The 14,108-nt window shown below is 38.8% G+C and overlaps 1 protein-coding gene across 1 annotated transcript in view; it reads left to right on the forward strand.

Annotated features, from left to right (window-relative positions):
- LOC107557132 (neurobeachin-like protein 1) overlaps positions 1-14,108 on the forward strand; it is a 51,928-nt gene that overhangs the window by 29,645 nt on the left and 8,175 nt on the right. The window contains exons 14-27 of the mRNA XM_016240462.1: positions 1,107-1,209; positions 1,332-1,488; positions 2,114-2,272; positions 4,005-4,541; positions 5,450-5,622; positions 6,452-6,655; positions 7,310-7,598; positions 8,892-9,203; positions 9,377-9,526; positions 11,965-12,122; positions 12,378-12,502; positions 12,591-12,714; positions 13,464-13,612; positions 13,693-13,826. Of these exons, the coding sequence (XP_016095948.1) occupies positions 1,107-1,209; positions 1,332-1,488; positions 2,114-2,272; positions 4,005-4,541; positions 5,450-5,622; positions 6,452-6,655; positions 7,310-7,598; positions 8,892-9,203; positions 9,377-9,526; positions 11,965-12,122; positions 12,378-12,502; positions 12,591-12,714; positions 13,464-13,612; positions 13,693-13,826 (2,774 nt within the window). The remainder of the gene's footprint in view (positions 1-1,106; positions 1,210-1,331; positions 1,489-2,113; positions 2,273-4,004; positions 4,542-5,449; positions 5,623-6,451; positions 6,656-7,309; positions 7,599-8,891; positions 9,204-9,376; positions 9,527-11,964; positions 12,123-12,377; positions 12,503-12,590; positions 12,715-13,463; positions 13,613-13,692; positions 13,827-14,108) is intronic.

Raw genomic sequence — 14,108 nt, forward strand, 5'->3', positions numbered from 1 at the left:
TCTGTTTATAGAGAGCATGATTATAGAGGGTTCTGGAAGTAAAAATCCCATTCATTTTCTCCATAGCAAAATTGTTTTTTTTTTTTTAACTCAATTGACAAATGTGACCCTGGAGCACAAAAGCAGTGTTAAGTCGCTGGGGTATGTTTGTAGCAATAGCCAAAAAAACATTGTATGGGTCCTTTATGCCAAAAATCATTAGGATATTAAGTAAAGATCATGTTCCATGAAGATATTTTGTAAATTTCCTACCGTAAATTATATAAAAACTTAATTTTTGATTAGTAATATGCATTGCTAAGAACTTCATTTGGACAACTTTAAAGGCGATTTTCTCAATATTTTGATTTTTTTTGCACCCTCAGATTCCAGATTTTTAAATAGTTGTATCTCGGCCAAATATTATCCTATCCTAACAAACCAAACATCAATGGAAAGCTTATTTATCCAGCTTTCAGATGATGTATAAATCTCAATTCCGAGAAATTGACCCTTATGACCGGTTTTGTGGACCAGGGTCACAAAATGGATAAAAAAAAAAAAGAGCAAATTTTTAAATGCAGTTTAAAATTAGCATATAATAATGATTTATTAATTTACTTGATGGTTTTATTAACCTACGTTTTAAAGCACATTGAATAAAAAGTTTTATACAGTATTTATATGTACATATGTCATTGTCAATTTATAATATTGATTTACATTTTTTAAAGGTTTCTTTAATGTATAGTTTCATTATTTTATTTAACTATATTTTAAAACACGAATTAAGTAAAAGTTTTAATTACGTCTATTAATTTGTCCATTTAAAAATGTGATTTATTTTTTCATTTTAATGTATGAATTATTAAACCGATTACTCCTATATTATTTTATTTTATATTACTTATTTTATTTTTATATATATTAAACTGATTACTCACAATTTATAATTGATGCCTTCAATTATTTTATTATAAGTGTCACTCCTAGTCCTTCATAATCATTAGCTCAGGAGTTAAAATTCATGTTTTTAAAAATAAAATGCATGTTTAATTGAATTACTGAACTGAACCCATAATCTGGAAGACTTTTGTGATGATCTTGATGTGCTTGTGATGTTGAAGGTCACATCCAGTACATGTCCACCATCATCAAAGACAGCAGGAAGCAGTTCAGGAAGAAATATGGAGTGCAGTTCCTGCTGGACACAGTACGCCTTTACTATGGGTAAGACTACATCTCCCACAATCCCTCATTCCTCTGCTGTGCCACTCTTTGTTTTGTCACGTCATGACTGTTCTGGCTCTTTCTCTCTCCATTAAGTCATCCGCTTTCTCTTTCCTTTCTAGTTCTGGAAGTAAAGATGCAGATCTGAGTGAGGATGACATTAAGACAGTCAGAGCTTCTCTCTGTGGCCTGTTGAAGTATTACATCGGCAAGGGAACCACCCAAGAGGAGATCCAGAGCATTCTGGGATACATCGCTGCCATTGGAGATGAGGAACAGGTGAGAAGAGGATGTTGGTAGACTCAGAGTTTCCTATATAGTATGCATGATTAGGATTAGCGTGTCCCAAATCAGACAGTGCACTACCATTCAAAAGTTTGGGGTTGCAAAGATTTTAAGATTTTTTTTGTGCTGTATCATCACCACTGCAGTGCATTATCTACATACTACGAGTTCACAGAGTATGCATTCATTTAAGTTTAAGTTGCAAGACTAAATTTCAAAGAAATTTGTAAATTATTCAATTTAAAATTCAGAAAATGTTTTCAAGTTGTTCAGTCTAGGTTTTTTAAAAAATTTCTTTAAACGTGTAATTTTGCACATTCCTGATGGTGATTAAGGTAATGTCTGACTCTTTGTCCGAGTGTGTGTGTGTGTGTGTGTCCAGGAAAGAAGCACTCTTCTTTATTGTTATCGATTTGCCCTTTCTAATCAGTAGAGCAAACATCCTCTGTCTTTCTCTATTTTAATTATTACTAAACCTCAATGTGCTTAACCGCAAACTGGATTTACTGCCCTGCCAATTCATTTAATCACTGTCTCTTCCGGTTTCTCCTGCTCATCACTTATTAGCAATAAACATGAACTAAACATGAAATTGAAATCAGTGCCTGTGCTGTTGCAGCTGTGTGGGATCCTGGAGCTGCTGTTGACTCTTCTGCAGACCAGCGCGGCGCGGGACCAGCTCTTCCTTCTGCTGTTTGAACCGGGAGCGGCCGACTCCTGCTACGCTCTGCTGCTCAACAACAAACACTCTGACCGCCTCCGAGAGCTTATCTTCAAGGTGCACTTCATACTCTTTGCAGCTTCTTTAAAGCAACTTCCGTCAGTTAGAGATCTGAAAAATTGACAATTTTAAAGGGGTCATATGATGCTATTTTAAAGATCATAATTTTGTGTATTTGGTGTAACAGAATATGTTGAATCAAAATAAAAAAAAAAAACATTATTTTTCAAAAACTGTACATTATTGTAGGTCCTCTATGCCCCGCCTCTCTCAAACACGTAGTTTTCAACATAGCCCCCTCCTTTGACAAGCCCGAAAGGGCAACAGAGTCGCGTGACAGACACAGTGATGATGCAGTACACAAGCTGCTGTTAAGACAGCTGACGTGCGTGAACAGTTTTGGAGACATTTAGTATTGCATCACTCGCTCACCAATGGATGCTCTGCAGTGAATGGGTGCCGTCAGAATGAGAGTCCAAACAGCTGATAAAAACATCACAATAATCCACAAGTAATCCACACCACTCCAGTCCATCAATTAACGTCTTGGGGAAACTATCTAAATTAATATAGTTTTATATTATATTAATATGATAATTATATTTTCCTTTTTTTATTTTAGTTAAAGTTTATTTTACTTCAAGTAACAAAAATTGTTTTGTGGTTTTAGTTTTAGTTAGCTATAAATAACCCTTATTTTAGAACACCATTCATTGACGGTTCACCAGTGTTGCCAAGTTCGTGGTTTTCCCGCAGAATTGGGCTACTTTATCACTGTTGCCGTGGCTTGTTTTTCATGTCCGCGGGTTAAAGCGACCCCGATAACGTAATATTTAGCCCCGGGAGTGCGAAGTTTACCAGGGGAACCCTGCCAAAAACTTGTTTGTTACCCCTCGGAACACGATTTATAACAGGGAGCCCCCCTTGTAGTGCGATTTGGCTAGTTTTGGGATAGTTTTGAGTAGCAATTGGTTTGTTGTGAATACCTGGCAACCCTGGAGGCCACACTGAATTTTGTGATGGGGAAATGTTTTTCCATAAACCCTCCTTTTTGACCTTTTATGACATCTCTTTGTCCTCTAGATACTGTGGTAAACTATAAAGATCTGATGGCAGTGGTTCAGCTGACCCATAAAGCCGGACCCAGTGTTCGCCTGACTGTATGCAAGAGGGTGAGAGCATTTATCACATTAATACACTACAGATATTAGTATTAACAAAAACAGAAAACTTGCAAAAAAAATTTTTTAAAGAATAGCTCAGAAAGGAAAAGTTTTTCTGTGGAGCACAAAAAGACTTTCTTTTTTCAAAATTATTGCTTTTCCATATAAAAGGATCAAATACACTAAGTACCAAAAAAGAATCACAATGATACACAAGCTATATATTATAAGTCTTCTAAAGCCGAATGATTGCTTTGTGTGAAGAAATGACCACAATTTTAATTGTTTAATTACCTATGTGCATTTTCCTAAAATAAACGTGTTTGCAAAAAAACAACAAAAAAACGGCACTAAGTGAAATAAAATGACATTTCATAAAATGAAATGTTTTCAAGCTATATATATACAGCACTTCTGGTATTTCCTGCAGATGTATGCGCTGCTGCAGTCTCAGCACGATGCAGCGCTGCAGATCTCCAAGCAGACGTGTTGGCAGGGCATACTAATGAGTTTGTTACTGCACTAAGTGAAATAAAATGACATTTCATAAAATGAAATGTTTTCAAGCTATATATATATATACACAGCACTTCTGGTATTTCCTGCAGATGTATGCGCTGCTGCAGTCTCAGCACGATGCAGCGCTGCAGATCTCCAAGCAGACGTGTTGGCAGGGCATACTAATGAGTTTGTTTGTCCGGAGCCCCGGGAGCGACGGAGGTTCTGGTTTGGGCCGTTGTGACGCGGCCAGCCTGGGGAGTTTCGAGCTGAGCCGCAGCAGCGGCGGAAACCGCCTGGAGTCTCCTCTGGAGTGCAGGCCTCTGGGAGACAGCGTGGGGAGGCTGAACGAAGAGCGAGACAGCGCCTCAGACAGCAGGTCCATAGACAGCCTGGACAATGGAGAGCTGATGTCTCTCTCCGAAACACCAGGGGATGCGCCGACACCCAAATCCTGGGGTGGGAAAGCAGGGGTCTTGAGTTTGGACCTGTCCCAGCTGCATCTGTTTGATCACGGGGACAGCGGCAGTCAGACTCCGGGCAGCATGCCGAGCACACCGTCTCCTCTGGAGAACGCAAAGCCCTTCCCCGGAGCTTCCTCTCTGAATGATGACACCTTCCTGTTTAGTGACAATGTGTCCCTTGGAGAGTCTTTTAACAGTGAGGTGAGACAAGAGATGTGATGTGTGTTTCAGTAGAACAGGCAGTGACATTTATCACTTCCTCATATTAATTGTGTTGTCATTTTTCATCCACTACATGTTCTCAACAAAAGTACCTGATAATAAGTACTATAATGAAGGTGTTAATGACAATAAAATATAATTTATTTAAAGCCGTTGTAAAATGCTTATGTCTGCACATAATGTGGCAGGTTGCTACAGGGTGTTTAATTAATTTACTTGCCAGAACAGTATTCTGATTATTAATTTTAATAATATTGAACATTGTTGTGTTTTATCATATTGCTATATTAACATTTTATAAAATCTTTATGAAAACCGTGGTGAAATCGCAGCTTTTGTTGTAAAAAAAAAAGGAAAGATGCAGAGCTTATTCCTTTAGCACATTATAATTACATTGCTGTTGCTTGCTTTTATTCAGCAAGGATGCGTTAAATTGCTCAAAATTGATGTTGAAGACATTTATAATGTTACAAATGATTTGTTTCAAATCGTTTTGAACTTCAAAATATCACATTTCCACAGAAATATGAAGCAGCACAACTGCTTTCAATATTAATAATAATTTCACAGTGTTGCTGTTTTTACTGTAATTTTTGATCACCCTTGGTGAGCATATGGGACTTATTTCATAACCATTGAAAAATCTTCGAACCCTAAACTGTTGAAAGGTAGTGTATAGCCTTAAATATAATTGTGGAGAAGTGATGGACTTACAGTAAGTAGGTGTTGAAAGTCTTTATTAACCTTTTAAAAAATGTCTAATTAAATATGAAAAAATATAGTTTCCACAAAAATACTATTATTATCCAGAGCCAATGTCTAATTTTTTGCAGTCAGTCTTATTGAAGTGATTTATTGATTTAAGCCTCTGTCTTGTCGCCCAGCAGGCAGAGGAGGAGTTGGCACGTCTGCTGTTGGAGATGGTGTTGTGTGTCATGTGGAGAGGGGTGGAGGGGTCAGATGACACCGCCTGGCTGGAGAGAGGTCAAGTGTTCTCCACTCTCACCAAACTGGGCACTGCTAACGAGCTGCTGCTGCCCGTCGACCACATCAAACTCAGGTCAGACTACATCTCAAGTGTGTTCTCCACGATGGATTATTCAAACATGCATTAAATAATAAAGTAAAATATAATGAATATATAATATAGTGCATATATTTATTAAAATATTCATCTCTAGAGTTAATTTTGCCTCAAGTTATGGTCATTGAATGGCTTTTCTGAGATAAATGTAATATTACGTGACATTGTTTACAAGCTGTTTTATTGTTGTCTTTGCGGTTGAAACACTGATTGAGTGATTACATGAGACATGATACTTTTCAGTAAGTTGTACTGAATCTTTCAGCATAACTTATGTTTATTCATGTTTTTTTCTTGCTATAACTAGAAGTAAATAGGAAAAGATGGTCAGTTCATGTGCCGGTTGAACTGATGCGGATACAGCAATCTATTGTTTGAATTTTGCTCCAAAGCTGAAAGATTTTGAAAGCTGAGACATAGTTTCAGATCAAAAGTAACAAAGCACAAAGCTTATTGTGATTATTCAATGGTAGACAATGTTTAGTGAAATTTTGTTCACGCATAAACTGAAAACAGCATAGACCAAATGATATGGTTCATCCAAGTGAGCGTGGATTGAAAACAAAAAATCAATATTGTTAACCCAGTCGTAGCATCCACACAGCTGACATGTTCACCTGTTGTAGCTTTTCCACATTGTATACACAAAATAGACACTGACACAGTCAAAACGTGGCATTGTAAACGTGCTAATTAAATGTCACCAAAACTGTCGACCAAAAGTATTTTTGCTTGCTGATATTTGAGCACTGAGTTGATCTGAACAGCTAGTTGTTCATGCATTTCCTAATGTCTTTCTCCACAGTCTGATGGAGAGGATGTTGGAATTGGCCGTAACGGACAACCGAGAGGCGACAACGGCCACGCTGCCGCAGCACACGGAGAATGCGGTGCGTCTTCTGCACATGGTGCAGGACTTCCTGCAGGCTGAGGGGCTGGTGAATCCCGCTCTGTGGACTGAGAAGGTTCTGGAGGAGACGGTGACTCTGATGGACGGGCTGATGGTGTGGTACGCCTCTGGCATGCAGTGGCTTCAGCTGTCTCAGGTGGGGCTACGGCTGCTGCTTTGAGTGATTACATGAGACATGATACTTTTCAGTAAGTTGTACTGAATCTTTCAGCATAACTTATGTTTATTCATGTTTTTTTCTTGCTATAACTAGAAGTAAATAGGAAAAGATGGTCAGTTCATGTGCCGGTTGAACTGATGCGGATACAGCAATCTATTGTTTGAATTTTGCTCCAAAGCTGAAAGATTTTGAAAGCTGAGACATAGTTTCAGATCAAAAGTAACAAAGCACAAAGCTTATTGTGATTATTCAATGGTAGACAATGTTTAGTGAAATTTTGTTCACGCATAAACTGAAAACAGCATAGACCAAATGATATGGTTCATCCAAGTGAGCGTGGATTGAAAACAAAAAATCAATATTGTTAACCCAGTCGTAGCATCCACACAGCTGACATGTTCACCTGTTGTAGCTTTTCCACATTGTATACACAAAATAGACACTGACACAGTCAAAACGTGGCATTGTAAACGTGCTAATTAAATGTCACCAAAACTGTCGACCAAAAGTATTTTTGCTTGCTGATATTTGAGCACTCAGAATTGATCTGAACAGCTAGTTGTTCATGCATTTGCTAATGTCTTTCTCCACAGTCTGATGGAGAGGATGTTGGAATTGGCCGTAACGGACAACCGAGAGGCGACAACGGCCACGCTGCCGCAGCACACGGAGAATGCGGTGCGTCTTCTGCACATGGTGCAGGACTTCCTGCAGGCTGAGGGGCTGGTGAATCCCGCTCTGTGGACTGAGAAGGTTCTGGAGGAGACGGTGACTCTGATGGACGGGCTGATGGTGTGGTACGCCTCCGGGACGCAGTGGCTTCAGCTGTCTCAGGTGGGGCTACGGCTGCTGCTCGGGTTCATGGCACAAGAAGACCCACAGGTGAGAGGTCATACTAGGTCATATTAGGGATGCATTTTTCATATACAGTACCTTTTGGGGCCAGTTTCAGCAAGGGTGCATTAAATTGATCAAAAGTGACAGTAAAGTCATTTATAATGTTACAAATGTCTGCTATTTTAAATAAATGTTGTTCTTTCTATTCATCAAAGAATCTTAAAAAAAATAATATCTTGTAGTTTCCACAAAGATATACAGCAGCACAACTGTTTTCAACATTAATAATAATCAGAAATGTTTCTTGAGCAGCAAATCAGCATATTAGAATGATTTCTGAAGGATCATGTGACACTGAAGACTGGAGTAATGATGCTGAAAATTCAGCTGCGCATCACAGGAATAAATTACATTTTAAATATATATTCAAATTAGTGCTGTCAAATGATTAAATTAAAGTTTTTGTTTACATAACATATTTTTCTGAAATACATACATGCATGTGTGTGTATTTATATATACATAATAAATATACACAGTACACACATACATATATTATGCAAACAAAAACTTTTATTTTGGATGCGATTAATCGTTTGACAGTTATTTTAAGTTGTAATAATATTTTACAATATTACTGTTTTCACTATAAAACGGTATTGTTTTTTGATCAAATAAATGCAGCCTTGGGCTACATCCACACGAAGCCAGAGCTTTCCCTATCCAATCTTTTTTTTTCTTCTTTCCCTCGTCTCAAGAAATATCTGCGTCCACACGAAACCACGAAACCGACACAAAACGATGTAGTATACATGCCAGACCAGTATGTGGCGCTGTAATTCTGCCACAGAGATACAGTAAAAATGGAGAAGACGACTTGGACTGTGCGCATAAACCTTGCGCGCGGTATACAAACAAACATGGAACAATACATTTATTAATCTATGTTAATGTTAGTTAATAAAAAGACAATCATTCGGAGTTTGTTCATGTTTTTGTTGCTGTTACGTGACGTAGCGGTGTCTGACTAGGGGCGAGAAGTGGGCTGATGACGTCATAGTTTCAGAAAATATACGGATTCGCTGTCCACACGAAAACGCAAGGGTTTCACTCTCCCAATACGCCGGATCCGTGTGGACGAAACGCCTATACGATACAAAATTTATGCGTATACAGCTAAACGCGTCTCCGTGTGGGCCGGGCTTGGCGAGCATTCTTTTTAAAAACATTAAGAAAATCTTACCAACGCAAAACTTTTGAACTAATACTCATAAACATGCTACAAAACCAATATTTATAAATCTTTTTTTTTATTCACATTGTTCCTCGTTCTGGCAGGTGTGTGCCATGGCTACGGCCAAACTGAATGGCATCTTGCAAACGAAGACGGTGGACTCTCAGGACGAGGCTTGTTATCTTCTGGGCCGTGTGGAGGGAATCCTCAGGCGCTCTGTGAGCGAGGAGCGGACAGAGGAGACCTATTCATTTTTAGTGCCTCTCCTCCGTACCCTCCTGTCTAAAGTCCACAAACTCCTGTACATGGAGCTACACCTCCCTTCCCTCCCCGACACCAATGGAAGCCCGTCTTTCTTTGAGGACTTCCAGCTGTACTGCAGCTCTCCGGAGTGGAGGGTCTATTTGGATAAATATGTAAGACCTGTATTAATACACTAAATGGGGACAATTGTGATTTTAAGCTGGATGAAGTCTCAGAAGTATTTCTGATAGGTTTAACTAATAATACATAGTAGTAATTGGTTGTTTCTGCTCTTCATTGCACCCAGTAGTTTGCAAATCTGAATTTTGTGCATCTGTTTTGTCAGATCATCCCCTACATGAAGCAATATGAGATCGAGACATTCAGTCAGGGTCATGAGAACATGGCTCTCTACTGGAAGGACTGTTATGAGGCGTTCATGCTCAATCTGCACCGCAGGGACCGAGAGAGAGGAGAGAGCAAGATACGCTTTAAGGTACAAAACATGCATTAAATTGATCAAAAGTGACAGTAAAGTCATTTATAATGTTACAAATGTCTGCTATTTTAAATAAATGTTGTTCTTTCTATTCATCAAAGAATCTTAAAAAAAATAATATCTTGTAGTTTCCACAAAGATATACAGCAGCACAACTGTTTTCAACATTAATAATAATCAGAAATGTTTCTTGAGCAGCAAATCAGCATATTAGAATGATTTCTGAAGGATCATGTGACACTGAAGACTGGAGTAATGATGCTGAAAATTCAGCTGCGCATCACAGGAATAAATTACATTTTAAATATATATTCAAATTAGTGCTGTCAAATGATTAAATTAAAGTTTTTGTTTACATAACATATTTTTCTGAAATACATACATGCATGTGTGTGTATTTATATATACATAATAAATATACACAGTACACACATACATATATTATGCAAACAAAAACTTTTATTTTGGATGCGATTAATCGTTTGACAGTTATTTTAAGTTGTAATAATATTTTACAATATTACTGTTTTCACTATAAAACGGTATTGTTTTTTGATCAAATAAATGCAGCCTTGGGCTACATCCACACGAAGCCAGAGCTTTCCCTATCCAATCTTTTTTTTTCTTCTTTCCCTCGTCTCAAGAAATATCTGCGTCCACACGAAACCACGAAACCGACACAAAACGATGTAGTATACATGCCAGACCAGTATGTGGCGCTGTAATTCTGCCACAGAGATACAGTAAAAATGGAGAAGACGACTTGGACTGTGCGCATAAACCTTGCGCGCGGTATACAAACAAACATGGAACAATACATTTATTAATCTATGTTAATGTTAGTTAATAAAAAGACAATCATTCGGAGTTTGTTCATGTTTTTGTTGCTGTTACGTGACGTAGCGGTGTCTGACTAGGGGCGAGAAGTGGGCTGATGACGTCATAGTTTCAGAAAATATACGGATTCGCTGTCCACACGAAAACGCAAGGGTTTCACTCTCCCAATACGCCGGATCCGTGTGGACGAAACGCCTATACGATACAAAATTTATGCGTATACAGCTAAACGCGTCTCCGTGTGGGCCGGGCTTGGCGAGCATTCTTTTTAAAAACATTAAGAAAATCTTACCAACGCAAAACTTTTGAACTAATACTCATAAACATGCTACAAAACCAATATTTATAAATCTTTTTTTTTATTCACATTGTTCCTCGTTCTGGCAGGTGTGTGCCATGGCTACGGCCAAACTGAATGGCATCTTGCAAACGAAGACGGTGGACTCTCAGGACGAGGCTTGTTATCTTCTGGGCCGTGTGGAGGGAATCCTCAGGCGCTCTGTGAGCGAGGAGCGGACAGAGGAGACCTATTCATTTTTAGTGCCTCTCCTCCGTACCCTCCTGTCTAAAGTCCACAAACTCCTGTACATGGAGCTACACCTCCCTTCCCTCCCCGACACCAATGGAAGCCCGTCTTTCTTTGAGGACTTCCAGCTGTACTGCAGCTCTCCGGAGTGGAGGGTCTATTTGGATAAATATGTAAGACCTGTATTAATACACTAAATGGGGACAATTGTGATTTTAAGCTGGATGAAGTCTCAGAAGTATTTCTGATAGGTTTAACTAATAATACATAGTAGTAATTGGTTGTTTCTGCTCTTCATTGCACCCAGTAGTTTGCAAATCTGAATTTTGTGCATCTGTTTTGTCAGATCATCCCCTACATGAAGCAATATGAGATCGAGACATTCAGTCAGGGTCATGAGAACATGGCTCTCTACTGGAAGGACTGTTATGAGGCGTTCATGCTCAATCTGCACCGCAGGGACCGAGAGAGAGGAGAGAGCAAGATACGCTTTAAGGTACAAAACATCCTCACACACTACTGCTCAAAAGTTTGGGGTCAGTGAGATTAATAAGAAATGAATACTTTTATTCAACAAGGATGCATTAATTTGATCAAAAGTGACAGTAAAGACATTTATAAAGTTCAGTTTCAAACTAATGCTGTTCTTTTGAACTTTCTATTTATCATAGAATCCTGAAAAAATGTGTCACGTTTTGCTCAAAAATGTGAAGCAGCATAACTGTTTTCAGCATTGATGATAATCAGAAATGTTTCTTGAGCAGCAAATCAGCATATTAGAATGATTTCTGAAGATCATGTGACACTGAAGACTGGAGTAATGATGCTGAAAATTCAGCTGCGCATCACAGGAATAAATTACATCTTAAAATATATTCAGATAGAAAACAAATATGTGAAATTGTAATCATATTTGACAATATCACTGTATTTTATATCAAATAAATGAAGCCTTTGTGAGCATAAGACACTTTAAAAACATTGAAACGTTATTTCAAAAACTTTTGTACTGCAGTGTGTAGAATTTTCCTTCAAATTCACAAACATTTTCATGTCTCTCAAAAACCCTCAGGAGCAGTTTGTGGAACCGTTCAGTCGTCGAGGGCGTCAGGAGAACCTGAGGTACAACAGCATGCTGAAACAAATCCACACGCAGAACAGCGGCATCCTCAGGCAGTGGAGGGCGGCACGCAGAGGACTGTTCTGTGAGAGAGGACCCTGGGTGGACAAGTGAGCGATGTTTCTGTCTGTAAATGTCACTGAGACCAGGAGTGGAGAATGTTTGTACAGTGGAGGTGTTTAAGTGTAAAGAGGTTTTTGACTTTTAGATTAAAATCGGTTCTTTTTGCTAAAGAATAGAGATGTATGCATTTATATGACAATAATGCAATCCAATGTGTTTTTGCCAGGATGTAACAAAATAAAAGCTATTGGCTATTTAAAAAAAAAAAAAAAGGTTTTAAGGCAGCTATTTGTGTTTGGCAGGCAGCAGAAGGACATACACTGGAAGCTCTCTAGCGCTGAAAACTACTCCCGTATGCGACTCAAACTGGTGCGGAATTACAACTGTGACCCCCATAAAGAAGCCAGTGCCTTGAGAGATAACCTAGGTAAGACCTTTCACTTACAATCTTTTATGAATCATGTGCTGGGCAGTTTAGGAAGTAAGTGGTTGTGTGTGTGTGTGTGTTACTTCAGGTGTGCAGCACCAGCAGGTAAACGCAGAGTCACTGTTGTTAGAGGCGGTGAAACAGGTGAAGGTCAGTGATCTGGAGGATGACATCCTGGAACTCCTGGAGGAGGATCCTGCTTCGGCCAATCAGTGAGTCTCAGTTTAGATGGACAGGAGCAGTAGCCAATCACTGGAGCTAAATACAGAAACACACTTTTACTCCATAACAGGAGTTATGAGTATAAAAACGTGTCAATTCTTTAAAACACCTTGAATAATGTTCTTTTATCTTTTAAATGTAAATGTAGATTTTAGTTAAAAGATTTGATAAAAAGATTTACGCCTTTATGGCTAACATGATGTTAACATGTTATGGTGTTTTTTTCTGCATTATCAATTTTCATGTACAATACTGTTAAAGAGTTTGGGTCAGTAAGATTTTATTGTTTTGAAAGAAGTCTCTTATGCTCACCAAGGCTGCATTTACTTGATCAAAGCTACATTAAAAACAGTAATAATGTGAAATATTACAATTTAAAGTAACTGTTTTCTATGTTAATAGTTTTTAAAATGCAATTTATTCCTGCTGAATTTTCAGCATCATTACTCCAGTCTTCAGCGTCACATGATCTTCAGAAATCATTCTAATATGCTGATTTGCTGCTCAAGAAACATTTATTATTATTATCAATGTTGAAACAGTTGTGCTGCTTCATATTTTTGTGTAAACCATGATTTTTCAAGATTCTTTGATGAATAGAAAGTTCAAAAGATCAGCATTTCTCTGAAATATTTTTTTGTAAAATGATAAATCTCATTGCTGCTGATCATTTTAATGCATCTTCACTGAATAAAAGTATTCACTGTGCATGTAAACACACTCGCTGTGGTTCTCTAAGGGCTGATAGTGAAGAGGCGGGTCAGAAGGAGAAGCTGGTGATCTCAGAGGACTGTGAGCTGGTCACGGTGGTTGACGTCTATCCGGGTCGCCTGGAGCTCACCACACAACACATCTACTTCTACGACAGCAGCGCAGAGAAAGAGGAAGGTGAGGTACAGAGGAATATCCAGCAGTGTGAAGGCCGTATGTATGAGGATAGAGATGAGACTGATGCTCTGCATTTTCAGGTGTAGGTCAGGACTTCAAATGGCCTCTGTCTCAGATCAGAGAGATTCACCTGCGCAGGTACAACCTCCGGCGCTCGGCTCTGGAGATCTTTCTCATCGACCAGACCAACTACTTCCTGAACTTCAAGAAGGAGGTGGGGAATCTTTCAGCAAGATGTTTCTCATCTTTTTTTCTCTCTGTCCTACATGAACATAATTGTAACACAGTTCGTAGTTCGGGAAGGAGGAGGCGGGAACCGGCGAACGTTCAAACAAAACTTTAATAATAAAATAAACACAAAATAGCGCGACAGCCCCTCGTGGACGACTGTCGCACACAAACAGAACCAAAACACAAAATCAAATCCAGGCCTGGTCCTCTCTCGTCTTTCATTGTCGTAGCTCCTCCTTTTATCCTTCCGGAGCTCCTCCGTGGG

Source organism: Sinocyclocheilus grahami, unplaced genomic scaffold (genome assembly GCF_001515645.1).
Source record: "Sinocyclocheilus grahami isolate Dianchi unplaced genomic scaffold, SAMN03320097.WGS_v1.1 scaffold590.1, whole genome shotgun sequence".
NCBI classification, from domain to species: Eukaryota; Metazoa; Chordata; class Actinopteri; order Cypriniformes; family Cyprinidae; genus Sinocyclocheilus; species Sinocyclocheilus grahami.